This window comes from Rhipicephalus microplus, chromosome 9, assembly GCF_043290135.1.
Source record: "Rhipicephalus microplus isolate Deutch F79 chromosome 9, USDA_Rmic, whole genome shotgun sequence".
Classification (NCBI taxonomy): domain Eukaryota; kingdom Metazoa; phylum Arthropoda; class Arachnida; order Ixodida; family Ixodidae; genus Rhipicephalus; species Rhipicephalus microplus.
The window spans coordinates 93,411,075-93,438,956 of record NC_134708.1 but is presented as its reverse complement, the minus strand read 5'-3'; the positions used below and the strand labels follow the sequence as shown (position 1 = coordinate 93,438,956).

The 27,882-nt window shown below is 41.9% G+C and overlaps 1 protein-coding gene and 1 long non-coding RNA gene across 2 annotated transcripts in view; one reads left to right on the top strand and one right to left on the bottom strand.

The window, feature by feature from the left end:
* The window catches only part of LOC142771405 (uncharacterized), a 33,203-nt gene extending 17,456 nt beyond the window's left edge, over nt 1–15,747 (bottom strand). The window contains exons 1-3 of the mRNA XM_075872888.1: nt 15,599–15,747; nt 867–1,003; nt 741–808 (exon numbers count right to left, since the gene is read on the bottom strand). Of these exons, the coding sequence (XP_075729003.1) occupies nt 741–808; nt 867–1,003; nt 15,599–15,682 (289 nt within the window). The 5' untranslated portion in view covers nt 15,683–15,747. The remainder of the gene's footprint in view (nt 1–740; nt 809–866; nt 1,004–15,598) is intronic.
* On the top strand, nt 3,953–27,511 carry LOC142771406 (uncharacterized). Its single transcript, XR_012885897.1, has 5 exons — nt 3,953–4,025; nt 24,922–25,026; nt 25,614–25,765; nt 25,922–26,132; nt 27,245–27,511. It is a non-coding gene; the product is annotated as an uncharacterized LOC142771406 (long non-coding RNA).
* Nucleotides 27,512–27,882: the final 371 nt, after the last annotated feature.

Sequence of the window (27,882 nt, the reverse complement as noted above, 5' to 3'; positions counted from 1 at the left end):
ACTATATGTGTTCAATCTGATAAAAAAAACTGGAACACAACTCTATCATTCATTGCGCTCGCCTAGAATACTGCCAAAGAAAGCACGAAAAATACAGCCTGTTTTTTCTAATCTATGGTGTCGCATTGTCTTTTCATCTCGACACCAGCTTCGTCTCCACGTCCCTAGGCCTATCTGCGCTCCTTCATGAAGAGCTCCCTGCCAACGTCACTCTTTTCCGTGGAAAGACTCGTGACAGTACCTCTATCGTTAAGGCCACGAAGCAAGTTTGTTCTGATGCGATACCTCTAGTTGTAACAATGCAACGAGGCGACGAAACTGTCCCATGAACACCTGTTTGTGCACCCAGGCTCTACGAAACAGTCGTTCACAGATATCTGGGTTCTTAAACCTTGCTTAAATGAAGATCTGTCATGAAATATTGCGTGGCTCCGTTAGTTTGTCTTCCGACCGCTGTCATCGCAGTGCCGAGATCGACCATGTTCCTGGCCTAAAGTCCTTCATACCGCACTCGTACCATTACTTAATAGACGTGTTGCTGACCACCCTCACAAAAAGGTGATATAGTATGAGCGCTATAGTATAAGTGTAATATAATCTTAAGCTGTGCATAAGAATTATCGTCATCATCAGCGTGCTTTCTGGCCTGCTATTCAAATGCTGGCTCGCGCGTCTGTGTTTTAAATACAGTTATCGTTCTGTTGGACCTGACGTCGTCTCTCAATATATAATATCCTTACCATTGTGAAATACAGACATTCGTGCTTTGTGCTGTGTATCAAGCACTCCAAGTATCCCCATTTCACATCTGCAAATAAACACACGAGATTAGCAAAAGGCAGGTAGCCGGAACACAAAAAACTTACCTACTTCCTCTGATATATAGACATCTGTTCAATGAAACCGACAATGGTGTAACATAATTCACTTTGTCTACCTCACACTGAACAGGCCTTCTGCGAGTTGTTCGGGACGTCCATATAGGCTCCATCTGGTTGAGAAACTGAAATAATAAAAATAAGTATATAAAAGTACATATAGCCAATTTCACAAAGTGAGGCCACGGCGAGCTGATGGGATGTACAAGGAGCACAACCTTATAATCATACCCAAAAAGAAAATGCTAATAAAGTGCTGTTTCCGTTCTCATGAACGTCCTTGAGCGTGTGGGTTTTTATTCATTTGCACACATAGATGCATCACCACAAATGCTAAACACGCACTGCCGAATGCTCTAATCAACTGAATCTGTTAACAAATATTATGATCATTGGAACACACACGGATTATTAAAATTTTCAACATTTCGTTTGATAATTTATAGAGTTTCGTGGCTGTCAACAAATGACGTGCGCTTCGGTTAATAAAATCGGACCGCGATTTTTTTTATGTTGGAAGTACACACTCAACAGTTTATAAACCACAGAATACAACTATAAAATATTATGTTAATGAAAAAATTGGTGTTGTGTAGCTACTGGTATAGTCTGAAATCGTGCGCCAAATGTGATTCTCCTGTTGTAAAACTGCAGAAAATATGTATCAAAAGCTTTCAGTGACTCATGTTGCCAGAATTCGCACTGCTTTCTTTACAAAACTGTTGGTGCCGTCAGGGCGTGAGTTGAAGGCATGAGTTATAGACACGTCATCTGTTGCGGGTTGAGCCAGGTTATTTAACTAGTAAAATTGTAGTGACTAATACGCCTGAGAACGCTGGTACTAGTCCCATGTGATGTAATCGCAAGTCATTCAAAAGCCCGTGCTGCGCGGATGAAAGTAGACATTAGATGGGTTACCCAAGCAAAGTAATTATTCTTCCTATTTACAATATTTAAACATCGTTCAAGCAAAGCAATTATTCTTCCCATTTACAATATTTAAACATCGTTCGTTTGCTTTACTTGGATTTGAGCTATCCTACATCTTCGGAACCTTAATGTGTGGGCCACTCAAAAGAGGCATCTGGTGAACTATGTGATTGTTATAAGAACTTTCTTTAGAGCGTGTTGCTAGCTTGACAGCTTCTGCACACTTGAGGGAGGCGCACAATACGTTTATGTCATCGATGTCGTTCACTATTCCGAGAATTTTAGTCAATAGTCAATAAAAAGAAAGCCTGCCATTGCATATAAAGGCGTTTTCTGAAAACAATGTGCAGACCCGTTACGTACATCTCTCCTATAACGGTTGGTGGCAAAATCTGAAAGTTATTGCGTTGCACATTCGTAGGTCTTCACTGTTACACGTACTACTAGTGGAAGGAATTTTTGAATTCATGAATTCCAAGCACAACTAAACACTCATCCACGAAACTATACAATATTGATAGGCGCGCGCATGACTAGAACACAACGACATTTACATGAATATTTGTGTAAATTCCAGATTGAAGCAGGCGTCATTATATAAGCACTCATTCGACCACCTGATATTGCAAGTGAACAATTGATTAGCGAAAATGTGTTATACCTATTTTAATTCTACTGTTCACCAACCATACAACGCTGATATTGCAACCCGCACACAAGTAGTTGACAAAGTATGGATGTGATATCAAATCTACTTTCACGAAGTCCAGTGCAATAGGTTGAGGCCCCTGTGAACTGGTTTCGCCATAAGTTGAGAGGGTGCAGGTTGATGTATTTTACTGAGCGTTACGTGAACCGATATACTCTACATCATCGCTAGTTTGCGTTCATTTTGTGCAATAAGTCAAGAATAATGAGCAGCTTGAACAAACGTTCTGCGTTTAGCTTCAACAAACCTCAGCGTTTCGTCATTTATGACTTCAAGCTGTCTGAAATATGCACGCTGAGCAGCAGTTGAACTTAAGTGCTCACCTGAAAGGAAAGTGGGCTGAAAAAGCACCTAGGATTCTTTCGTTCAATCAGATTTTTCCTATTCCGCAGGACTCGCGTTACGGTCGCGAAAACTCAAATATTAGTTTTGTATGCAATTTACTGAGCCAAAACATCTCCCCCAACATTTTGGCTTAAATATGTGTGCCTATAAATGCTAATGTGTAAACTCGTCGGGAGGTTTGCGTAGAGAGTGCTCTTGTGGTCCCGAAGGTGTACAAAAATTACGGCCACGAGAACTTCATGGATAATAGTGTTCCTGTGATACTAAACCCGCAATTGAACGGCTATGCGAAGAGGAGCTTCAATCAACCATATTGACACACAGAATTGTAGAAAAAAGTATGATTACGGGTGACGTCGTAGTAGAGAGCATCAAAATTTTCGACCACCTGGAGCTTTTTAGCGTCCACCCTAATCTAAGCACACATGCCTCAAATCTCAAATGTATTGATTGCGCGGCGTGCTTTTTTTTCTTTACTCTAATCCGTATGAGTTATAAGGTAGTGAGATCCAGGTTACGCACACAGTGGGTAAATTGTGAAAGTGCCTTGTGGTTCCAGGCTAAATGCATGAGCCGGAGTTCCAGCAGAGATTGCTCAGCCTTAAGGCAGCCAAAAAAAAAACATCCTTTTCTAGCCTAGAACAAAACAGCGAATGCATTAGGTGCTGAATACTTTGTTGCGAAGAAAGTATACGGGAAACTGGAAAAAGTATATGTGTGAGTGAAACATGTTTTAGCCGTAGGTGTAAAACAAACAAACGGCCTTGAGGTATCATGTGAGCGTTGGCTGATCGGCTCCCAGTTTGTAAAGATATCGTGCTTTGCGACGCCGGTAGTGAAAAGGGCAATTCGAGAATCGCTGGTTAACAAACCTGGGACTACAAAATCAAGAAAAAGTGATTGTGATTTTCTTATTTCAAAGCGCATTCTGCGAAATCTTGAATTATTCGAGCAAGCCATGTGTATTTTTTTGCTGTTTCATTGTTTTAGTGTGTATGTAAAGCGCTTGGTCTAGCATTTGGTACCATGACAATGGACATTCTTGGGGATCTTCCGGCAACCTGTTGCTGTGGAAAAACTTGCCAACACTTGTGCTCTTCTACTGTGAAATAGGTCATGCAAGCAAGTGTCGCTGCAACTACAAGTACTGCCCGTCGCTGATTGTAAGTACTATGCATATTATTGTTAGAGATTCGTCATTACTGTTATTTGGTTCTGTCTGACACATAAACAAAATTAGAATAATACATGAAATTTACCAGAAGGTTCAAGCTTTCAAAATGATTTTGAAGACATCGGCTTGGGGTTAAAAATACACAAGTGACAAAACTGCAGGTTCGTATCACCACAGGCGCTGAGATACGGGTAGCACATATGAACGGATGACCTTACAGGTGGACGGAAGTGAGCACCTTCGTTTTTATCGTTCGCATTAGATCTTTGAAATGCAATATATTTCTTTTGTTTAACTTCTTCACAACACACAGTGTTATATTGAAACCTAAATAGGATTGCGTCTAGCGTTCGTACGAACTGCACTGACGGAATTTTGATGTTTTCAGTTTATAAGCGTCTTTAGTGTTTGTATATACTGGTCGAATGAGGTTTTCCGAGGCCATGACTAAGGCGGTCCCCTAATATACAGTAAAGTGGCTAGAAATTTGGTTGTCTCTGCAACTTAATTGGTACACTATCGGATACGTTACCTGATTGTCACAAGTTTAGTCCATACCTGCGAAAACTTGACATTTCATCTACTTTAAGTCATTTTTATTTGAGCCATAATCAGTACACCTTGGTTAACTTCTACAAAATATATGGCATATTTGGGTGTCATATTAGTGCCGATTCTCGCCTAGATGGTGTTATGGGGAGAAAGGGCGTCATCAAGCATATTTACAAGGTGTGTCTAAACAGGTTACGCCACACATACGAGGCATAGCAGAGTCCACGCGAATATATGCGAGCATTGCCTTTCTCTTTGATGTCTTCCTCTTACTCTCCCACAGAGCTTCGTAGCATCACCCCGGTGGCGAAGGCACCAACCTGGTTCTCGTTTGGTCGAAGTGAATCGGCTTTAGTCGCGTGACGTGAACGATGTCAGATGATCGCGCTGTGGTGGTATCCAAGGGTTCCATTTCGCACGTGACGGTTGTGACTTGGCGCGGGACTATTTATTTACCAACGTATGGAGAAGTCAATTTTTCGCAAAGACCAACTCGCCGTCACGGTGTCCAAAGAAAAACAATGTCACCAGGATTGAAGTGGACATCCCTGTGGCAAATGGCGTATATTAGTCGTTGCTTTTCTTGCGAAGTGCTTAGCCGAAAGCGGGCAGCTTCACATGCCTCCTCAGCTCTAGCGATTGGATCACAAGCGTATTCCGATGTATCAAGAACGGGTGGAAGGAGAGTGCCGAAAGGCGTGCTTTCTTGTCCGTACAAGAGGATAAATGGAGAGAAACCTGTATCATACCGAGGCGTATTGCACGCAAATATTATGAACACCAAAGCTTCGTCCCAGTCACCATGATCGGGCGAAACATACCTGGCGAGCATGTCCATAAGCGTTCTGTTGAATCGCTTGTCAGGCCGTTGGTTTGCGGGCGGTATGCAGTGGTAAACTTGTGTTTGGTAGCACAAACGTGCAGAATGTCTTGCACTACTTTTGATAGAAAGTATCGATCCTCATCTGTAAAGAGATGTCGAGGAGTGTCATGGCGAAGTATGAAGCCTTCAAGGGTAAAGCCGGCGACGTCGGTTGCACAACAGGTAATCATAGCCCGTGTGATCGCGTACCGAATCGAGTAGTCGGTGGCAACAGTTTTTTCATTCTTTCCTCTAATGGATGAAAAAAACAGGGCCAAGGAGGTCACGACCAACTCTCTAAAACAGTCGAGATGGTATCTGTGTGGGTTGAAGGTGTCCTGCTGGAAGCGTGGCCGTTGTTTTGCGTTGGTGACACGATTTGCACGAAGCTACGCAACGACGAACAGAGTGGTAAATACCGGGCCGGAAGAAGAGGACTCGAACACGGTCGAAGTTCTTGAGACGTCCAGGTGACCAGCAGTACGTATGTCATGCAGCTGCGCGAGAACAGTCTGATGCATATGTGTAGGTATGACCAGCAGCAAGTCAGGACCGTCAGGATGCATGTTGTAGCGGTACAGAACACTATAATGGACGACAAACATACGAAGTGATGGAAGTGTAGTGGGGACACTCAGTCGGTTGTGGGGTCAATAGGTCAGGTGTATTTACACGTAACGCCAGACATACAAGGCAGAGCAAAGTCCCCACGGATATCATCGAGAGTTGGGTTTCTCTTTGCCATCTTCCTCTTCATCTAAGACAGCGCTTCGTAGCAATAATTTAAGTACAGTCTTATCCCACGCTTTTCTTATTCACGTGAAGTGGGCACAAATATTTATAGAAAAATATTAAAAAAGTAACGCTATCATTGACATCGTCATCGATATATCCATCCTAACTAAGTAGCAATAATAATTTGTAACTGAGTAGCGATAATAATGTCTTAACTGAGTAGCGCGAAAAACACTTATAATGCAGAAGCATAAAAAGCCCTCTGTGCTTGTCAAGAAGTAATCTGTCATTCATTCACTGCATCCGTGCTAACCCATAGGGTCTTTGTAGATGTGCACAAAGATTGCAATACCCAGTCTTCAGTAAAGGAAATTAAATAAAATAGCCAAGAACGCATGCAGAAACACAACTGAAAGCGAAAGCAGTAAAATAAAATGTGAAAACGAGACTAATGCTTAGGGAGTAAAAATGCGCAATGTACACAACTGTACGTAAGGCTTTCTGAAATAAAAAAATGGAAGAACTTTTACTTCATACAAAAAACCGTGAGTTCTCTCAGTAATTCGGATAAAATCAATTGACAAATAAAAGCACCAAATTGAAGAAAATTGAATTCTATACATAGACTAAGAATGTTCCAAAAAGCTGACAAGTACATGAAACGGTCCGTTCTCTTTGATTACCTTTCGCGGAATTCGAAATGTAATACAGGGGAATTTTATTTTTAATTCAGGGGAATATTCATTATATCATAAATAACGCCGACCGCATGCTTGGATGTATTCGCAGAAACTTCTCTCATTCATTAAGTTCAATAAAACTATTACTTTATAAAACACTGGTTTGCTCAAAATTAGAGTATTCTGCATCTGTCTGGAGCCCTGGCATTGAATCACTCATTTCTGATTTGGAAGCTGTGCAGAGCCGTGCCTGCTGCTTCATATTCTCCAACTATTACCGCACAAGCAGCATAACCACATTGAAATTAAGTTTTTCCCTCCCTCCTCTTTCTCATCGCAGGTCAGTAGCTTCATTATGTCTTTTTCACATAATTTATTACAACAGCTATCTGAAACAGACATTATTAACAAGGCTATCATACATATCAGCTCACATTGATCACCGCAATGAAGTTGGAGTTCCATCATGTCACACCAAATGTTTTCATGACTCATTTATACCCAGAACTTGTGTCAGTTGGAACGATCTTTCCCAAGATATCGCTTATATAACTGATAATACTATCTTTCGTGAAACTATTGATCTTCTCTAAATATTTGTGGATATATATATGTTTGTATATATGTATACATATATGTGTGTATATATAAGCTTAATATTTTAGTATACCTTTTTCCTTATTGAATTGTTGTCACTTATGCCTACTTCATTTCACTTACTTATCTGCTGTGAGTTTTTTCATGGCTGTTTTACATTGCTTCCGTTATGTATATCCCCACTCCCCTCTGTGATTCCCTCGGGCCCTGAAGGTACAATAAATAAATAAATAAATAAATAAATAAGGACTGAATGTGATAAAATGTGGTGGTTGTAAATGAAAAACAGGTCAGTACGAGTGGGTCGGTAGTAAAGTTATGCAAATGATAACTGTCTACCAAAGCTTTCAAGAGTTTTGCAGTCACTTCTATAAAAACAATTGCTCCAAAAATTGTGATTATTTGCTTGACTCACTCAGTGTGGCACTCTTGCTCAAGTTTGGAATGCCATTTGAAAACAGATGCATATTCAAGTTGAGGATGACATACTTTTTAGAACTTGCGAAATTCCCAAGCAGAACTTAAATTTCGACCGATGCTGGAAACACGGCTGCAAGAACGAAGGCTCTACTTGGCCGCTCACTAAGTGTGAGAACCAAAACCAAACGTGCTATTAAAAACATAACTACCACTTATTCCTTACATTATCATCATCATCAACGTCATCATCACCATCAGCCTGACAGTGCTCATTGCAGGACGAAAGTTCCTCCCATATTTCGATAATAAATTCAGTCTTCTATTTTCTACAGCCATGTTATACCTGCGAACTTTTTACCTCGTCAGCCCACCACACTTTTTGTCTCCCATTCGTGCGTTCGACTTCTCTGGAAGTCTAGTGTGTTACCCTTAATGACCAATGGTTATCCAGCATTCGCGCTACGTGCTTGGCCCATGACAATTTCTACTTCTAGATTTCAACCATGATATCCTTAATTCCGATTTGTTCCCTTAGCCACTCTGCCCTCTTATTGTCTATTCAGATTGCACCTATACCTTTTCATCACTCGCCGCGTCTTCTTTATTTATGCTGAACCCTCTTCGTAAGGCTCCATGTTTCTGCTCTGTAGGTACGTACCGGCATGAGACATTTGTTATTTACCACCTTCCAAAGGCTTAGCGGCCGATTAGCATTCATGACTTAAGAATGCTTGACCAAATGATTTATCCTAACCTTATTTTTTTACTTATTTCGCACCCCTCGTTCGGCTCTCTGGTTACTTACTCTACCCCTTAGACATATTCCTTCACAACTTTCAACGACTGTCCACTTATAGCAAAGCCCTTCTTTTTCTACCGAGACTGTTGCACGGTACTTTATTCTTGTGGATGGTATTTTCAGACCTACAGTTCTGCTCTCCATTTCCAGTTTAGTAATTACCAATTGTAATCCGTCCCGCAAGTTACTCATGAAATCAGTAATCACACGTTAGTAAGACCTACTTTATAAACTCTAATTCCTAGCTCTCCACAATATAGGCTCCCCCAAAACCTTGTGTAAACAAACAGTGAACAGCATAGGAAACATCGTGTCTCCCTACCTTATACCCTTCTTTATTGCGACGTCGTTTTCTAAATGGAGAACTATGGTGGCTGTGAAAGAACTGTATGTTTCACTCAGCATGTTTATGTAGGGTTTGTCGGTGTCGTGATCGCATTGTGCGTGCATTACTGCTGATTTCTCAACTGAGTCAAATGCCTTCTCGTAAACTATGAAGGCTATGTATAGGGGTTCACTGTATGCTGAGCATTTCTCTATTTCCTGAGTGATAGTATGAATCTTGGCTCTTGTGAAGTCAAGCTGTGCAGAATCGCGCCAAGTGTTCTGGTTTAGAGAATTCTAATGCCATCTTATTGCTATTCAAAAATCTCTTTGTAAATAGTTGATTGGCTTGTAGTTTTCAAAGTCCTTGGCGTCTTTGTTCACCTAGAATAAAACAATGGTAGTCTTCTTCCGAGATTCTTGTACACTTCCCGTCAAGAGACACTTCTTATATAAGGTGACCAATTTTTTTTACATAATTTTTCCGCCATGTTTGAGCAGTTTCGTTGATACCTTATCCTTACCAGCAGCTTTGCCTCTCGGCATTACTTTCAGGCCTTTCCCTATTTCCCCTGGCGTGTCTGGTTGGTGTTGAATGGCTCTGGGGTAATATTGCTTCTTACGGTATCATCCTGTTTTTTTTCGGCGTCTAAAGCGCTCTTTGTAGAACTCCTTCATCACGTCAACTGTCCTAACTATACTAGTTATGACATTGGCTTCTTTGTCCACTTTTACAAAGATGCAGTTTCGCCTATATACAAGTCTGCCTTCACAGCTTCAATGCTTTAGCGGCTTTTTACAGCCTGCTCAATTCTCTCCAAGTTGCACCTTTTGATGTCAGCTACCTTAAAGCCAATTGTTCGCTTGTAAAGCTGCACTTGCCCAATTCGTTCCGTTGTTTTTGAACCTGTCAAGGTGTGTCATTATTTATTGAAATTTCTTGTCTCCTGAGATATTTTTTGTAGTGTCCTGTCTAGTGACTCCGATTTTGACTATCGTTGCACACTATTTGGTGCTACTGGCAAGATAATCATTCACTGTTTCAGCGCTAACTTCGGTTACCTCGTTTAAAACCTCGAATCTATTTTGACGCGAAACTTTTAATTCGTTTACTTTCTCTTTCACTGCTATTTCATTACGTGGCTTCTTTGGTATCAGTTTGTACGTTTTCTGTTTTATATCTAGGTAAATACGAGCTCATACCATTATATCGTCACTGTACCAGATCTTCCCAACTACATCCACATCCTGTACAATGCCTCACTGTGCACAGAGCCTGAAGTCTATTTCATTTCTTGTGGTTTCTTCGGGACTTCGCCACGTCCCCTTAAGGTTAGCCCGTATTATGAAGCAGGTATTCAAAATCCGTATTCAATATACACTTTTCATAAATAAACGGTATTGATACAGCATGTAAATAACGCGATAAATGCTTTGCAAAATATAAAAATTAAATTTGTCTTTGTGCCAATTCAGGAAATGTTTTTGTTGGATCAATCACAGAAATAACAAAGTTGAGTGCAGGCATTGACAGTCATTACCTGAATGAATTTCTCTAACCATTTGAGAGGGGTCGTGACAATTGTGCCAAACCTTTTCTTCTGCAGTAAAAACTTCCCTCCATCACTTCGTGTTGTCATGAGCTCTATAATTTTCCACCGCACTGTATCGGAAAACTCCAGGAAACATTTTCTTGATATGGTATTTGTGATACGTTCAAGTGAATTCGTTTTTTGTTGTTAAACTATTGCTTAAAAGTGATGTCGTCTTGTGAACAAGATAGCTAAAATTTTATATTATAGGTATAACATTCTTCCATGAATTTTGAGAAGTAATTTTAGACTGCAACTATTTGCTTTCTTTCTGAATTAAAGTAATATCTAGGTGAAAACGAAAAAGGAATATATTCCTTAGTTTTTCTACCTGCATAATATGCACGCACAGCTCTTTCCTCTGTGTTCGAAGAGAATCATAGTGTTTCAACGCTGCACTTTGTTACAAAAAAGGCGCTCAAGCTCTTTTTTATTTTTTTAGACTACGAGAGCAGGGGCAAATAAACCAAAATGGTGGCTAAAATGCTGTTTCTGAATTTAAGGGCTCAATGAAACGAATGAAGAAATTGATGCTTTACACAGTCACGAAAGAAAGTACAAGGCCAATGAGAAAATCTAATAAATGAGACCGGAATAGATATCACTAATGTGTAGTGTGTAGGTGTTCGTTTTTATCTACACCAATGGATCAGACAGAAAGAAACTATTATGTTTAACGCATGCGAGGAGCTATGACAGATCCACTGGAATGAACACAATAGGCAGACGGACAGATTTCCTATGACATTAAGAAAAAAAGGTACCCCACAAATTTTTGCATAGTTTTGAAGTGTTCCTCCGTACCCCTTGCACGAGGCTTTTTCTTAGTTAAAATTTGATAAAATGAATGCAACTGGAAGCCCTGGTGATAAAATACAATAGGACAGCTGCTGTTCAACTTTCTTCAATACACTTCATGGGTCAATAGTACATATAAGTCTCACTTTCTTCTCGAAAATAAAAGGGTCACATTTTGGTAAAACTGGCTTCTTACTTCTTCTACCCACGCTGTATAGGTATTCTGCAGGTATAGTTTCGGTGATCATAAGGAATATATGGATAACGCGCAAAGAGTTAATTATCTTGGTGTCATAAGTTGATGCCATAACTTGACAACATGAGGAATGACAATTGCATAACAAACGTGAAAAAGGCAAATAACATATAGTATGGTCCCAATACCGAAGCTTCAGACACACCATTTGTCATTTATCTTATGATACATCTTATCTTATCTTATGTCGTACAGGACAACATGGCATCACCTATCAACAAAGAGACTCGCATGAGATGCATACAAGAAGAGTAAACAACGAAGTGTGCAAGGTGCACTAAAATCAGTGAGTGGCTCACTGCGTCACGAATCGTCTTCATCCCAGTAGACTGCATCAACCTGTACTCCGGGTAAATTTGTAAAATGTTTCCGTAAAAAATGACAAGATTTATTATGGTTGAGCAGTCAGCGACAAAACCGTTTTAATTACGAATCAACGAATCCTTCTCGCTAGAATGCAATATGTTGTGAAAAGCCAGCTCAGACATCTCTGAAGAGTCGTGTAGAGGAGTCGGGTTATCGTTAGCAACATAAGCTATGGCCATAAGACTGGCTTAAATTTTGTAAAATAAATGTACGCGCGCAGTTTTTTATGTTCGAATAGTAGTGTTTAAACAGTAATTAAATATCGTAGCTCGTACTGGGTAAATACACTACCATAAGCATTTAGTATGACAGAAAGAATGTTATCTGCAACTCCCATTAAGGATAGTTTTAGCGTCTTTATGCATCAGTAGATGAACAATTGATCAAGCGACAAACCTCTAGGCGTTCTGTCTTGGGCTGTTGCCTGATCTCAGTGCTGGCTGCCAACACAATAATGAATAAGAAAGGTGCCTAATTAGGCCTACGTGTTCTGCCACTGATATGTAAAGTACTGCCACGTGGTATACATTTGCTGAAGCCATGAAGAGAAAAAGGAAGGAGGGGGCACTTGGAGAGAGTTATAGTGGGGTTGGCTGTCCTTTCCTGCAATGAATGAACATGTAGTTCTTTTCTTGTAAATAAACCCATTGAATTGTTACAGTTATGGTGGACGTGCTGGGTACGTCATCCTGGGTTACTGAGATCTACCACCTCTTAGACGCAGTAAACGGTTGGCGGGTCTACCACAGGAAGATGTTGTCATGAACGACACGGATAGACGTGATGGATGGACGCACAAGAGAGGTGTGCTGTACAACTTATTGCGAGCCCCACGCATTCTCAGGAAGAGAGGATGAGCACGTCGAAGACTGGCTGAAGCACTATCACAGGGTCAGGTGCCTCAATGAATTGAATGTCTCAGCACAACACGCTCACATTGTACTGTACCTCACTGGAACGGCACATCTGTAGTTGGACAACAATGAGAATGTATTATAACTTGGCAAAACTTTGTCGCCGAGATAAAAAGTGGTTCGGTGACTCACTTTCGAAACAAAAGGCTGAGCAAATACTTTCGTACCAGACTCAGTTGCCTTGAGAGACATTTGAGACTTATATGGAAGAGATCTTGACGTTCTTTGGAATAGTAGACCCAAACTTGATAGACCAAGATAAGTTAGGTCATTTGCTCAAGAGAATTGCTTCAGTTGTCTATAATTTTTTTATCTTCAAGAGAGACATTAAGACGCCACTTGACTTCACTTCTCATGTAACTATGGCGCATTTGAAGCACTCAAAACAAAGTGGCTACTTCCGAAGTTTGGTGAACTACGCAACGTCACAACCGTTTGGTGAACTACGCAACGTCACAACCGCAACGTCACAACAAGCCACAGCCTCGAGCAATGAAATTTGCTTGTTCGGATGTGCCGACTTGGAGAGTGCCTGAAAAATACGCAATGGCGCGCAGGCCTGTGTCCTAAAGCTATAAAATCTACAGCAACTCACCTTTTTGCTTCAACTGCGGAATTCCGGGGCACTTCTCCAGGTACTGCAGACGTCATCGGCAATGCTAAGCAAGAGATGGTGCGGCCCGCCTCGCATGAATGCCACAGCACCCTGGCGACCGTGTGCTCCATCTGCCCTTTTTTATTCTCAACCTCGAAATTACTTTCTATAACCGCCCACGTACACTGCCCCAGCTGCAAAACTAGCTGGTGATACCGATGGAGGTGAGATTGAAAGGCGGTCATCTTCTCAATTATTCCATCTGACATTAGGACAATAAACAAATTGCTTGTGTGGGTGGCGTTAGCACTATAGCCTTGGTAGATATATACTGGTGCTTCCGTGTCTGAAATGTCTCTTTCGGTCAAGAATCGTCTCAGACGGAAAATGATGTTTGCAAGAAGTGGGTACACTACGTTTCAGATGTTGGCGGCGAGCTGTTGAAACTTGTTGGTTTGCATTGACTTATGGGTACAGTGGGTAAAAAAACGTTTCAAAATGAATTTATCGTACAAGTAAGTGGTAATCATGACGTCATTCTTGGCATTTATTTTTGCGCGCCTCTGCAGTGACGCTGAAATGCAGAGCAGGTGAAATTTTCACGAGAGCTGATACAATACCACATGCATCCTATAATGTGCCATCCACGCAAGAGGAGGTATTTTCCCCATTGGATAATGTGCGTTTGCCTTATAAAAGAGGAGCGTTTGTTCGAGTGATTTCATCTAACCCCCGTGAGCGCATGGCATGTGCATTTATTGAGCCGTCTATTCAAACAGGTTCAAACAGGTGTTCTATTCAAACACATCAGCAAACCTTGGCTTTACTCGGACGCTGCACCAAGTACGTCAGCGTTTACACTGCCTAAGCTCTGGAAGACGACCTAACAGTACGCTGATTGGTTTGATTGATATGTGGTGTTTAACGTCCGAAAACCCCCATGTGATTATAAGAGACGGTGTAGTGGAGGGCTCCGAAAATATTGACCACCTGAGGTTCTTTAACGTGCACGCAAATCTGAGCACATGGGCCTACAACATTTCCACTTCAATCAGAAATGCAGGCGCCGCAGCCGGGATTCGATCCCGTGGCCTGCGGGTCAGCAGCCTTGTCCCTTAGCCACTAGACCACCGCGGCGGGGTGAACGAACAAGATGTTGCCAGCTGTGCTGTCTGCCAAGGTCATGAAAAACCAAAGATGCCTTCAGCAGGTATATTGCAGCCAGTTAAACCGCAAATTCTTCCCTTTAAAAAGATAGGCGTTGACCTGTCTTGCAATTTTATCTATTGAGACTCATTTACTGGGTTTCGCTCTCCATTAGAGTGTGTGTTGATTACATGGCCTGATACACCGAAACCACGGCAGACATTTCGGCCACAGCAGCTGACGACTTCATGTTCGTCCTACACTCCGTTGATCTCCAGCATGGAACTTCGCGTACTGTGGCTAGTGACCGCGCAGGGCAGTTTACATCGAATGGTATGGACGAACTCTTACATTTCTGTGGATCTAATTATCGTCACTGATCTGCTTACCACCCTAAAACGAATGCCTCACTGAATGTATGAATTGACCTAGGTGCTTGCTGTGAATGGGCACAATATTTAGGAAAATTCGTACTCTATTGTGCTGTGTGTTACATATGCTTACAATACAGCGAAGCATAAATTCACTGAGTATGCGCCAGTTTTTTGCTCTACGGTCGCCATCTGCAAAGTTATATCAGCACCACACTGCCTTGGTCTGCACATGAAGACTTCTCAATAGTCTGGGCACTGTGTAGCGCTCAGCGCGCCTAAATTACTAAATATTCACAACTCTACTCACTTATGTGTATAAGAATAAATACCGCAATAAATATTTTGTTTTCCTCATGTAGTTCATGTGTATACGTTGTCATAAATTCGGTGATTCATGCTTATGAAGGTCTATGTTTGCACGCCACTTAAAGGCGACATTGACCAGTAAAAGGTGACGTACCGTGAATATGGAAGAGCATATTTATGATAACATTTATGACCTTTTTGGCGTCGAAAATTAACCAGACATTGAAGCACAGTTGAATAACTAACCTGCTTGACGTCTCTAGCAGTCGTATGAAGGGCAACATCAGTAGAAATAAGGACGACTATGACTGCGAGGAACTGTGTTTGCATGGCGGTTTAGCTCAGTGTTCGTAATACTCGCGCACCTCCAAATGGGAAGCTTCCCCTGATCGACAGTTACCAGAGCGCAGAACGGGTGCAAGGTAATTTACTGACGTTTATACAATTCCGTGACGTTGATGTATCTCATTGAGTCGCTGTTTGTGTTCTTTTCACTGAATGTCATTTATATCCAGCACTGCATGTGTTACATTATGATTCCACCGCAGAATCAATGGCACGTCACCAAACTTTCGACATCATTGTGGTAAAGGAAACACACCGAAAAAAATGGGCGCGATATGCTTTTAGCACAACACCCTAAAAATGCCTAAAACTTTTGAGAAGGGATAACGGTGAAGCACATGTTTTTGAAATATATTGATTCGTTCTTCAATCCCAACCAGAGGGACATCACTTCATTTAAAATGCTTCCGCATCTTTTAGGTACGTGTGATCACTGTAGAAGGATTGTTCGACCAAGCTATGGTTGATAATTTTATCGATCGTTACATTAATGACACTCTACCGCATTCCTCAGAACTCACTAACAATACATTAGGACCTTTCGGCGCTGTAGCAATTACTGTAAAATTAGCCTTCTCTGCACTACAATTCTTTGTCTTTTAAATATCAATAAAGTGCTCGATTACAGGTTGGTGCATAATTGGCGCATGAATTTAGCTTAACTGAGTGTTGAAAATGTGCCACATCTGTCCTTTAAGGCATAAAGGATACCGCTATTAAGCCGCATTCAACGAATCTATCATTACAGCTGCGTGAACGAAAGCACAAAGAGAACCAAGAAAGGGCATCTGGGCGAGCAGGCGTTATGTGTTTTGTGACACCACGGACCCGCGCTAACGAAGATTGGGGGACAGGTGGGGGTGGGGGGGGGGGGGGGGGTCGGTCTCTTTCCACGCCTAGCCGTGCACGCATGATTCGTGTTCGGGGAAAGCGGGATCCGCGGCGTTGAGCCAGCGCTAGGTGTTGCACACATCCTTTTGGCCCTGGCCTCACGCAATAGCACTCCTGGGCTACACCGCCACGTGCTATTTGGCAGTCGTCTTTTCCTGTTTCTCTCTCCCCTCATCTTCGTTTTTCTCTCTCACTTCTATTCTGTTCCGTCTCTCACTAATTTAACTTGCCGATAGTTTTCCTTGCATCAGGCGCAAACCTTGAGTAGCTCCTCAACCTTGGGTAGATATTATTGGTAAAAGCCGGAATGGGGACGCTGTGAGATTTATCTCATAGTGTTGTATTGTTGGCTCGTTGGTGAGGGGCCACCATCACGGCTGAGTTTTATTTTATATTGTGGCAAACACCTTAACTTTACTGCCTCATTACCGCCTAAAAACGTGACGCACTGATAAATCTTTACGTTTGCCCTAGTCTAAGAGTCGTTTCCCAGATACCAAGTAATACACAGTAAACATAAAAAAACGGTCCGAAAAATTTCCCCCTTTCGTTGTACCAAGATCCACCAACTAGGCAGTGACCCTGTCTACAAAGTAACAAAGTGGGAAGCGGCAATCGTATCCTGGAAGTTAGCGAGAGCCACCAGTAAAAGGAGCTGTGAAAACGTGTTGCTTTTTGGGACGACCAAGTGTCCGTTGGCCCAACTGATCTATGAATACTGTGCGTGACGTTGTCTCTTCTTGAACTCCGTGAAAGTGAACTTGAAGGAAAGCAGGGTGAGAACTTTGTCAAACCACAATTAATCTCGATATACCAAGGCAACAAACACTTCGCCTGCCAGTTCATTAAACGGGAGATTTCTGTCTCAAGAGGAATAGCAGAGCTGCGGAGAGAAAAAACGACTGTCACTCACAAATTTTAGTAACGAGTACAAGCAAGTGAAGAAAGTGTACGACAGTTACTTGAATCGAAGAAATTGTACAAGTTACCAATGGTTTCGCCACGAGCAATTCTTCAAAGCTTCCTTGAAAAGAACATGCTCTCTGTCCATGTTTTGACGTCATTCTAAGTATTTTAAAATACGAACAGAAAAAAACCCTGCTGCGGCAATACAACGAGAACTGCTTTTCGTCGTGAGCAAGATTTCGACACGCACCCGTCGCAAAATATATCTTTATAACTGAGGAGAGTGCCGAGTCCTCACGTCCGAGCTCGTATTGAGTTTAGTCGTGACAACGCGAGGCCATTAATACACAAGCGAAGAGAAAGCTACGCAACGACCTCATCGACCTTTCAAGGAATACGCGGCTGTAAGCAGTTGCGCTACTGAGGAAGTTAGTTGGTACGGTACTCTAAGCTTCTAAATGTTTAGGCATTATTTTTGACAAGATACTAACATTAATTCCTCACAATAAACATCTCAATAACAAGTGCCTGAAAGCAAGTAATGTTACTAAGGTTTGGTCGTGGCCTTGCAAATGCTTGAACCTGTCCACCAACTGGGCATCCTACTTTCTGCGGATCTTTTTGCCCCAGCCCCGTGTAAATCCTCTGCATTGAGTCAAATGAGTGGTCATTTAACCTGCAGAGAACACAGATGTCCTTGGTATATTTATTGAAGGTAAACGCAGACAGGAAGCACCCCTCATATTCCACTTATAATAATTTGTCGAACTCTGTTTAGTTTCAAAACATACCTTCGGTGACGCAGCCCTGTTCGCCTGTGGTGTCTCGCTGAGGAGACTGGTATGTCACTTGAACACAGCTTCATGGCTCCTGCGGCAAACATGCCACTCAGGCATTGGACGATCCAAGATTGCGATGTGTCATTCCCAAAAGTTACAAAACACGCGCCCATTGCCCACATCCGCACATACTTCCTGAAACTTCACGAATACACGAGTCCTGAGTTTTCTACAGATGCCTCGAAGTCTAAATATTCCGTGTCCCACGCTGCTGTCGGGCCATTATTTTCAGATGCTGGCCATCTACATCCAGAAACAAGTGTATTCACAGCGGAAGCTCACGCGAAACTTGCGGCCACTAAAGACAGTAAACAAATACAACAAAAAGCAGTTATATAAGAGGACTCTCTCTGTGTGTTAAAGGTTCTGCAAACTCCTAAAAACAAACAAAAACTTTTTACTTGTCTCACTTAACTCTATCTTGTGCACACTCTACACACTCAAACAACATGTCGTAGTGTGGTGGGTGCCGGCGCAGGGTAAGAACTAATGCAATGTCATGGTGGATCAGCTTGCTGCATCTGTTCACGAAAGCACTGCCACTAAACCCAGATCGATCCCGGCCCTTGATCTTAAACCGTCTATCAAACGAAAGGTCAGGGATTATTGATAAAGCATGTGCAATAGGAACACACAGAACAAGCTACTTGTTATTAAGGCACACCTTGGTAATTGGCAGCCAGTATCGAAATCGCGTACTACAGAGGTAACACTAACAAGGCTCAAGATAGGACACACATACATGATAAACTCATACCTTTTTTTCCTGTGGGGATCTATCATTGTGTTACAGATGTGGGGATGTACTAAGAGTGCTTAACATAATAATCCAGTGTGAACACTTAGACACTCAAAGAAAGCAACACTTTTCATTACCCTACCGATAACAGATACCACTCCACCCAGGTATGTTTGTCGGTAGGGAACAACTTTTCACTCATAAATATTTGTTGACTTTTTTAAGAGATGTCCACACTTGTGATGTTATATACCAAGGCATCGCGTAGCGCAACCTCTCAAGAGAGGTTGCAGCTGCGGTAGCTTCATTGAAAAGCTCCTTCACCGCACCCCTTGGGTACAAGCGCAGAGATGAGGCACCTCTGCTAGTGCCAAATATCTCCACTGTGCTTAATTTACAGAAGCTTCCACAATGAATTCTTTCTACGTATTTCACGTCACTGTCATGGCTTCACTACTTCTATGTTTCACCCGCTGCAGCGCGAGGAATGTTAAGACCCCTAGACCCTTATAGAGCCACCAAACACAGTCATTGATGACACCTCGTCCTATGAACTGGCGCTCTTTGGCCATCAAATGGCCATTGCGCCGAATAAAAAATCATGTTTTTTTATTTTTTGTATTTATACAATACTGCAGACAAATTTAATGGTCCAAGCAGGACGGGCAGAAAAAAGAATGTTCACGCACATACAATGCAATGCAATGTAACAAAAACAATGAAGCAACAAAACGCAGAATTCACTTGGAACTACAAAATAAACAAGCCACGGTGAAACCGACTTTTCGCACAAACATAGCAGGGTTTCCAATTCAAATGAAACTAGAAAATCACGCACAACTTCAAAAAACATTGCTTAAAACCCGAACGTCAGTAATTAAAAATTTCTAAAATGATCTTGTAGGGCTGTCATAAAATTTCCACTAAAAATTCTTTCTGGCAATTTATTCCAGTCATCTACCGTGCGTGGAAAATATGAAAACTTAAAGGTATTTGTTCGGGCAAAGAATGGGGATAAACTGTGGCTATGTGTGTGTCGTGTTTTCCTCGTGTGGACGGACTAATGAATGGAGTGGGTGATAATCCATTCTTACACTTAATTAGAGATTCCATAAAAGCTAAGCGGGCAATTTGGCGTCTAATGTGTAGTGGTTGGATTTTATTGAGTGCCATGATACCTGACGGAGAATCACTTCTTTTATATTTATTAAAATGGGTCGATTATCGCCGTTTGACAAAAAAAAAGGAGGTGTACCATCCCGTGCACATAGACAAGGCTCTATGATAGACTCCGGAACGCGAAGTATTTTCGTCAGTGAAACTGAAGACCAGTTTCTTCCGAATCAAATTCATTGAGAAAGACAGAGAGAATACTAGATTAATATTACCAAATGGTCTCTTTGAGTTCAAGGTTATGTGCTTCATTCTTTGCTCAACAACGCATGAATGGCTGCGACTTTCAGAAGTATCATATCAAAGATACAGTGCTGACTAGCTTCAACTGCAGACTCCCTTGCCTTGTGTACATGGACGTCATCGTTGTGTTTGCCTCGAACCTGAATGAACAGCTGTGGTGCGTTGAAGTTGTACATGAAGTAATCAATAGCTCTTTAGTAACTCTGAAGCCAGGAATGTACCGCATCGTGAAGTGGGAGATCATGCTAGTTACTTGACCCGAAAACAAATATGGAGTTCGATCCAAGCCACAAAAAAGAGCTGTCATGGCGGCCCTCGCATCAGCTACTGACAAGAAGGCCGAAGGCGGACTTCTTGGACTGCACGCTTATCCCAGATTTTAGCATTTCAACCCATCGCGGAGCCACTAACAAAATTTACTGAGAGCGACGCGAAACTATCGATGCCGCGGAAGTATCTCGCGTCGCGAGACCCTGCCTTCGACGCAAAACCCTACTATCAACGCAAAACTTCGTTTTCGACGTCACCGATGACGTCAAAAACTAGCTGAAATTAGCTGACATAGTCGAGTACGTACGCTGAAATAGTCGATTACTAGCTGAAATAGTCGAATACGTACGCAACGGCTGATTAAGCCAGCCGAACCTTTCTGCTGCCTTTCAAGCCACCACACCAGTCGTCCCAGAAACTCATCATGGGGTTATCGCGGGCGTCAAAGATTCCCAATTCCGAAAACAAACGGACCATCGTATGTACCGAGTAAATCACACGCTACACCACACAAGCGCGTGGCCCAAAGGACATGCCGCCGATGTTGTAAAGCATTTCAACGCGAACATCGTACTGCGTCATGGCATCCCATAAGCTTCAATTACCGACATAGGCGGGGCCTTTACTGCGGAGATTACTCACGCAATCCTCTGGTGGAGCCAGTCCATTCACCGTTGCAAGACTGCCTGCCAGTCACAGATAAACGACCTCACCGAGCGTGTAAATGAAACTATCACTGAAATGCTGGCTATGTGTCGACGTCGATCATCAGATGTGAGATACTATTATGCTTTGGTAATGGACGTTCCCATACGTCGCAGCCATTCAAGAAACCACACAGATCACGTCGTACAAGACGCTCTACGAAATAAACCTGGGGACAACGCCCGAAGCCATGCTACCGAACGTCAGCTACGAAGAAAAAACCATAACGTGACTGTGTACCTCCAGTGCGCTGAGGAAACCAAAGAACTCGCACGGCTATGCAGCAAGAAGCAGCAAGTGGTAGACAGCCGCCGTTCCAACCTTCAACGACGCTTCGCAAAGTACCAGCCCAGTAACCTCGTTTTGGTGTCGATGCTGATATGCCAAATTTGGCCAACTGAAGGGCCCACTCCAACGTATAACTGTTTATCAGCATTTTAGCCGCCACTGCGTAAGCATACCGAAGATGCGCTCCAACTATTACAGAATGAATTGTTCTTACAAGCTGGCACTTTGGTTTTATAGCCACCGTCGATGACGTTAACCTCCAGTAACGCTGTGGTGGCGCTGTCCTTTATCGCAGGCGTGTTGCAGCAAGTGGGTGTCTCACGCCGGGCTAGCATAGAGCAATATATAAAAAGTTTAGAAAGGACAGCCCTATAGGCCCCAGCAGTTGATTCTAGTTCACAGCGCACCAAATGCTTGTGGAAAACATGCCTCAGAAATGGTGACTGAACAAATGCTGATCTTCAAAGCCCTTTTATTGCGGTTAAAAATGATACAGCCTCTAAGACCAGTTTCATGTGCGTGCTCGTCTCTGAAGCAACACATATTTTTTATTTTATTTAACACGTCGTTTTCTTGTACTGATTAGCTTCGTGTAAGATGGACCACCAGAGCGGCAAGCAAACGGTGCCACTGTGTGTCTACGCACACAAGCCAAATAAAACGACTGAATCGTTGGAAGAGCAACAACTTTCATTTTCATGTGACATTCTTGTTAAGCACATGCCCACTTTCTTAACTGTTGATGAACGCGGGCATGAAGAAATAGGTTCATTGCACCGCAAGACGAGGCAATACAGTTGCCATATCATGAGTACTTGTCACACAGAATAAACATATAGGTGACAATATAAAAATTGCAGCAGAATAAAAATGCAATAAACACATACAACACAACAGTCCACAACGTAACACGGCGTAGTTACCGCAGCAGTTGATTCCGGACAGCATGAGCCGAAAAAAAAGAGATTCAAGGAATGACCACGTTTTATTTTCCGCTGTCATACAAATTAAATGCTACTCACATTATATCACTCTTTTGCGAAAAACAGTGACTGGCAGTCGCCGCAGATAAAACAAAGCAATTTTAGGAGTCATAAAGCTGTTAACTCCTTCGTTATCATGCAAGAATGGTTATTTTTCATATGCCTGGGGAAGAGCACTCTTGCCAGTTTGTAAACAACTTCAGCACGCTTTGCCGCATACCCAATTTACACAAATAAATACTTTTTTTGAGCTTCTTCGTAGTAGATCAAACATATGTTGGAATGAATAAAAATGTGAAACGTGTGTAACTTTTGGTTACCAGCTGGTAAACAGCACAGTAAGAACACTATATACGCATAATTATTCTAGGCAAATAAACAATCATTATACATTTTTAACGCAAATGACCAAGGAACAATATGAAAAATGATAAATGGTGTACCAAATATGTATAGACAAAAAAATGGGACCAAGGTGATGTTTTGTTGCCTGTGCCAATCGGTGAAGCATTGCTTAGTTTTTCGTTAGACACAGCGGAACTTGTTGAATTTTCTCACTAATTTATTTCTTGCGAGAAGAGCTTCCAGATGTTTTAGTAAAGTTGTATTCCAGTGGTGTGAATAGTCCCTCTATAAATCAGATGTCTATTGAACTTCACTGTTCGTCTTGCGTAATGTCTTTTCATGGGCCACGGCACTCCGCATAGGTTGGCGTTCCAATATATAGGTCGAAGCATAATTCTTAGCATTTTGCACATCGTATCTGAAAATGTATATCCGAAGCAGTTCTTAAACACTTTGTGCTGCTCCGTAATCAGGCCCAATACGTACTCAAGTGGTCTTCTTGCATTTAGGAGAACCCCTGCAGCCGGCTCTAGCACACTGCACCCCAGTTACGTGTGGACGTCGCACATAGCCAGACTTGCCTAACATTGTACACAAACATCAGCAGCTACACACTTGCGGTGAAGAAGACAACTTGACGCTGTGAAAAAAAACAAAGCCATGAATCACTGCGGATGTCTCGGACTGACGCAAAACATTGTCGCCACAAACCTTGAGGCTGAGGTGGTGTCAACCTCAAACTCTACACCTGTTCCTATTGAATTCTAGTGCGGTTTCAAGACTGTTTCAAGCACCACGTGTGTTTTGCAGTGCTGGTGCGTATCCATGCTCACATGACGACAAGACCATAAGAGAGAATAGTGACACTATATGCGACCCCAAGTGTGTCTGATATAACAATACAGGCAAAACCAAAGCTGCTGGAAATTGGCAGAGAAGGCCACCCTGACACTTTAAACATGCAGCGAACCTTCGAAAATTTTTTGCGGAATAAATTTCAAGTGACTACTAGCAACAGCTCTCTATTGTATAGCTGCATAAATGTATGGCAATTATGAGGTTCAACAGTGTTAACTGACGAAGCTGGCACTTTCTTTATATATTTGGTCTGTAAACGTTCTTTTCATTACAGAAGTTTGATATTACTGTAGGGTAATCACGAGGGGCATGAATGTCTGTCAAGTTCAACAGTCAAGAAGTTTTCCCCGAAAACGCACTCACATTAGTTCGCGTAAAGGTCTGTAAAAACCATTAGGTAGTCGAGACGGCGAAATTCAATTTGATTTCGAAGGTAGAGTGGTTGTACTAACTACTAAAAAGTGCTGCATGCATGTGAACCAAATTTGTCAAAATTGACGATTCAAAGGGTCGATCGCCGGTGGTCAATTTGAATAGGCATGGTAACAAAAGAGTTAACGAGGTAGGAGTGTGTACACGCGAAATTCTGACGTACCTTTATTTATAAAACATTTATGTCTACAACACTTCTTATTGGCCTTGTCACAAAATCTTTAAGCAATTTGCGCCCACCCCAAATAACAAGAGTAAGCATAACTGCACTTTTCACACAATCACGAAATTGCAGTAAACTCGACTACATATTCGTTACTTCCACGGATGGTTGTGACGCCTTGCGGCGATACCTAGAGGCACTGTCGAGATGACCAAAATGTCCCGCGCTGTAGGAAATTACAGTGCATTTGCTTGTACAATCGTGTTCGCAGTCATTTAGGCGACTGCAGGGCACTGTTTTAGGGCGTCCACGACACTTTGATATCTCAGAAATTATGAAGCACAAAAGTAACCGTTTGTGTTGTGTGCCTTATTGCTTACACCGTGCAGTCCGAGGCGAAGTGAGCCTCTACTCGTGTACCTCAGATGAGCGTCTCAAAATGGGCGTGGATGACTAAACTCCCTAAAGACAAGCCGGTTACGAAGCCTATGAAGGTATGCATTGCCCATTTCAAGCACGAAAACTTCTTTGCAGTACGACAGGTAAGTGTACAGCTAGCAGATACATAGGTCGAAGGTAATTCTCAACACAGTACTGTCGCACCATGAGACTACTGCGACTATATAGAAGCATTCATCGGATTACAATAAGTGGAGATGAGAGTAGCAGTGATGTTTATTGCATGTGTAGAAGCGAATTCCGAGTCCTCTTAGTGTGCAAGTAATACTGGTAGCTAAGCTCGGGATTGCCCATGATTTTCGCACGAATTGTAAATGACCCCGGCTCCCGTGCTTTTCTCAGCTGCTCTTGATCCAATGCTCGTACGCACATGCGTTTCGTTGTGCATTCGCAGACTCCTCCTTGTGATCAATGGGCCAACTTATGCACTGCTGTTCATAGCATTGTTTTTGCCAAGAAGCAGGTATAAACAAAAAAAGCAAAAGCATTCACAACGGAAAATATAAAAGTGGGTTCGTTTTCCAGTATTTCGCTTCTGTTAGTCTTTTTTATTCAAAAGAACGTACGTATACTTTGGCACATTTTTCAAGTGTAACATTTCTACTTTTTCATAATATTCAAGCACCAGAAAGTGTACGCCTTCAACAAGAATGCTAAAAAAATTGGCGGTGCCCTCTGAATGCCTGCCTGTACGAAGTCACGAGAAAGAAGATTTGAAGCCGAAGCAGTCATCACTCGAGAGAGCTTCGTGAACATTGGCACGAAAGGCAGCAAGTAGGTTCATGTGTGATAACCATTGGCTTTAGGGCTTTTCATAGCATTATTTCGATTCTAGGGGGAGCTGTTTTGTGCATGTTTTGGTACGTATAATATTAAGACACTTCAATAAATGCTCAGTTGTATTAGCATGTGTTTTTGTTTTGCTTAAAGGGCATTATTTTCACATGGAACTACTCCTAGGCAGACTGGATTGCTGTGTGCACGCAAGGAGATGATGCATCATCACAGCTACACTTTTTTATGTGTGTGTATGAATTTACAATTACCTGCTGCCAAGCTAGTGAGCTCTAGCCTCAACAGTGCACCGTAACTGTCAACTGCAATGCCTTTGGATGAATCGCAAAGCAGGAGCATAAACTTGGTAAGTGTCAAATCAAATTTGGTACAATAAACAAGTAATGATTGCACAAGTAGTTTTTCACATGAAGTAAGTATCAACAGTACCTCAAAACCTAAAATGAGCATCTAATGAATTGTCACCACTGAAAGAAATTTTGCTTGTATATAGTTTGGTTTTTCATTTCTGCACATAGTGTAAACATAGACAGCACCTCATATAATACGGTGAGCATCTAAAAAACCTTCATTATTGAAAAGCTTTTGTTTGTATGTACTTCTATATACTACAGACAAGCACTTTGGTAGAAGCAGGATAACGTAAGCTCAAAATATGTGGCTCTAAGATTATTACTAATAAGCTATTCACTTTCGTGCTAAGTAAAAAACTGAGAGCTTTAGAAACATAAGAACAATGTAGCTATTGCTAGGTTTTAATGCTGTCACCAGTTATAAGACTTCCATTGCAGTGAATTCTACCCTTGCAGTGTTGACAGGGAAATGCTATAGTTGTAGGTAGTGCTAAAAGTTTTCAGAAAATTTTGGTATCACTAATCGATGATAATGTTTATATGAGATGTTATTGCTCTATGTGGCTGTAATTGATACGATTCAGTGAGTGGTTGATATTTTCCAAGAAAGAAGACAAATCGAAAATTAGATATCTGAGCTCTATGATGGTGTTAGCAAGATTTTGTGCGCTTGATGAGCTGAAAAAAAACCTCGTGTCCTGCAGCGTTTATGACTAAAGCTGTCTTGGAGGACTAGTTTGGTAATTTTAGTAAGCAATTGGGAACTTCATACAAAAAGAAACTCCTTAAAAACACAAACAAAACAGATTGAATGCTTTATCTGTTTTGTCGCTGTGTTTTATCGCAAAGTATGGAGCTCATAATTCTTTAATAACTGTGAAGATGAGACTTTTCACCGTGAATATGACAGCTTTATGTATTTTCTTCTATATATTCATAATGTTTCGTGTTTTATCGCTGCAGACTTTAATTTAAATAAACAGATACCACACGTTCTGTGTCGTTTGTTGACGTAATGTGGCACTGTATCAAAATCATGAAATTTACTGTAATCTTGCCTATTGCAAATCAATGCCTACTACCTATTATCTATGTTTGCTGCCAGGAAATGCCGGTACTGGAATCTGGTGAGGCTGAGCGTGCTGTGGAGCCGTGCGCTGCTGAGAGTGCATCCACGTTTTACCACGCAAGCGTTCTAGATGAGCACATTGCGGTTGAAGTTCTCTTGCATCTCCGTGAGAACGATAGTGATTCCAAAGACAAGGAAGTGCAAGTCTCCACATATTCTTTAGCGTCTTTTAAATTAGGTTTAATTGATCTCATGGGCGGTGACTCGGCCAATAAAGCATTTACGGGTGTCGAATAAATTGAACTACTTGTGTACATCTTGGAGAGTGTGGCTCAACAAGGAACTTTGAAAGGGGGGAGAAGTGTTCTGGAACGAGTGATCCTGTTCCTTGTTCATCTAAAAACATTTCTTTCCTTTAGATGCTTGGCAGAAAAGTTTTTGCTGTCCAAAAGTATTGTTCATCATTACTTTTAGGGAACTTAGACCTCATGACAGCTGTTCTCAAAGCAGCTATACCCTGGCGAAGTAAGGCTGAACTGCAAAATAATGGGCCCAAACGCTTTGTGGCCTACAGCGACGTCAGGATCGTGCTTGACTGCACTGAAGAAGAGTTTAAAAAATTCTAGTGTGCATCATGCCACATCCGGACTTATACTACAGAGGCATTCATACCA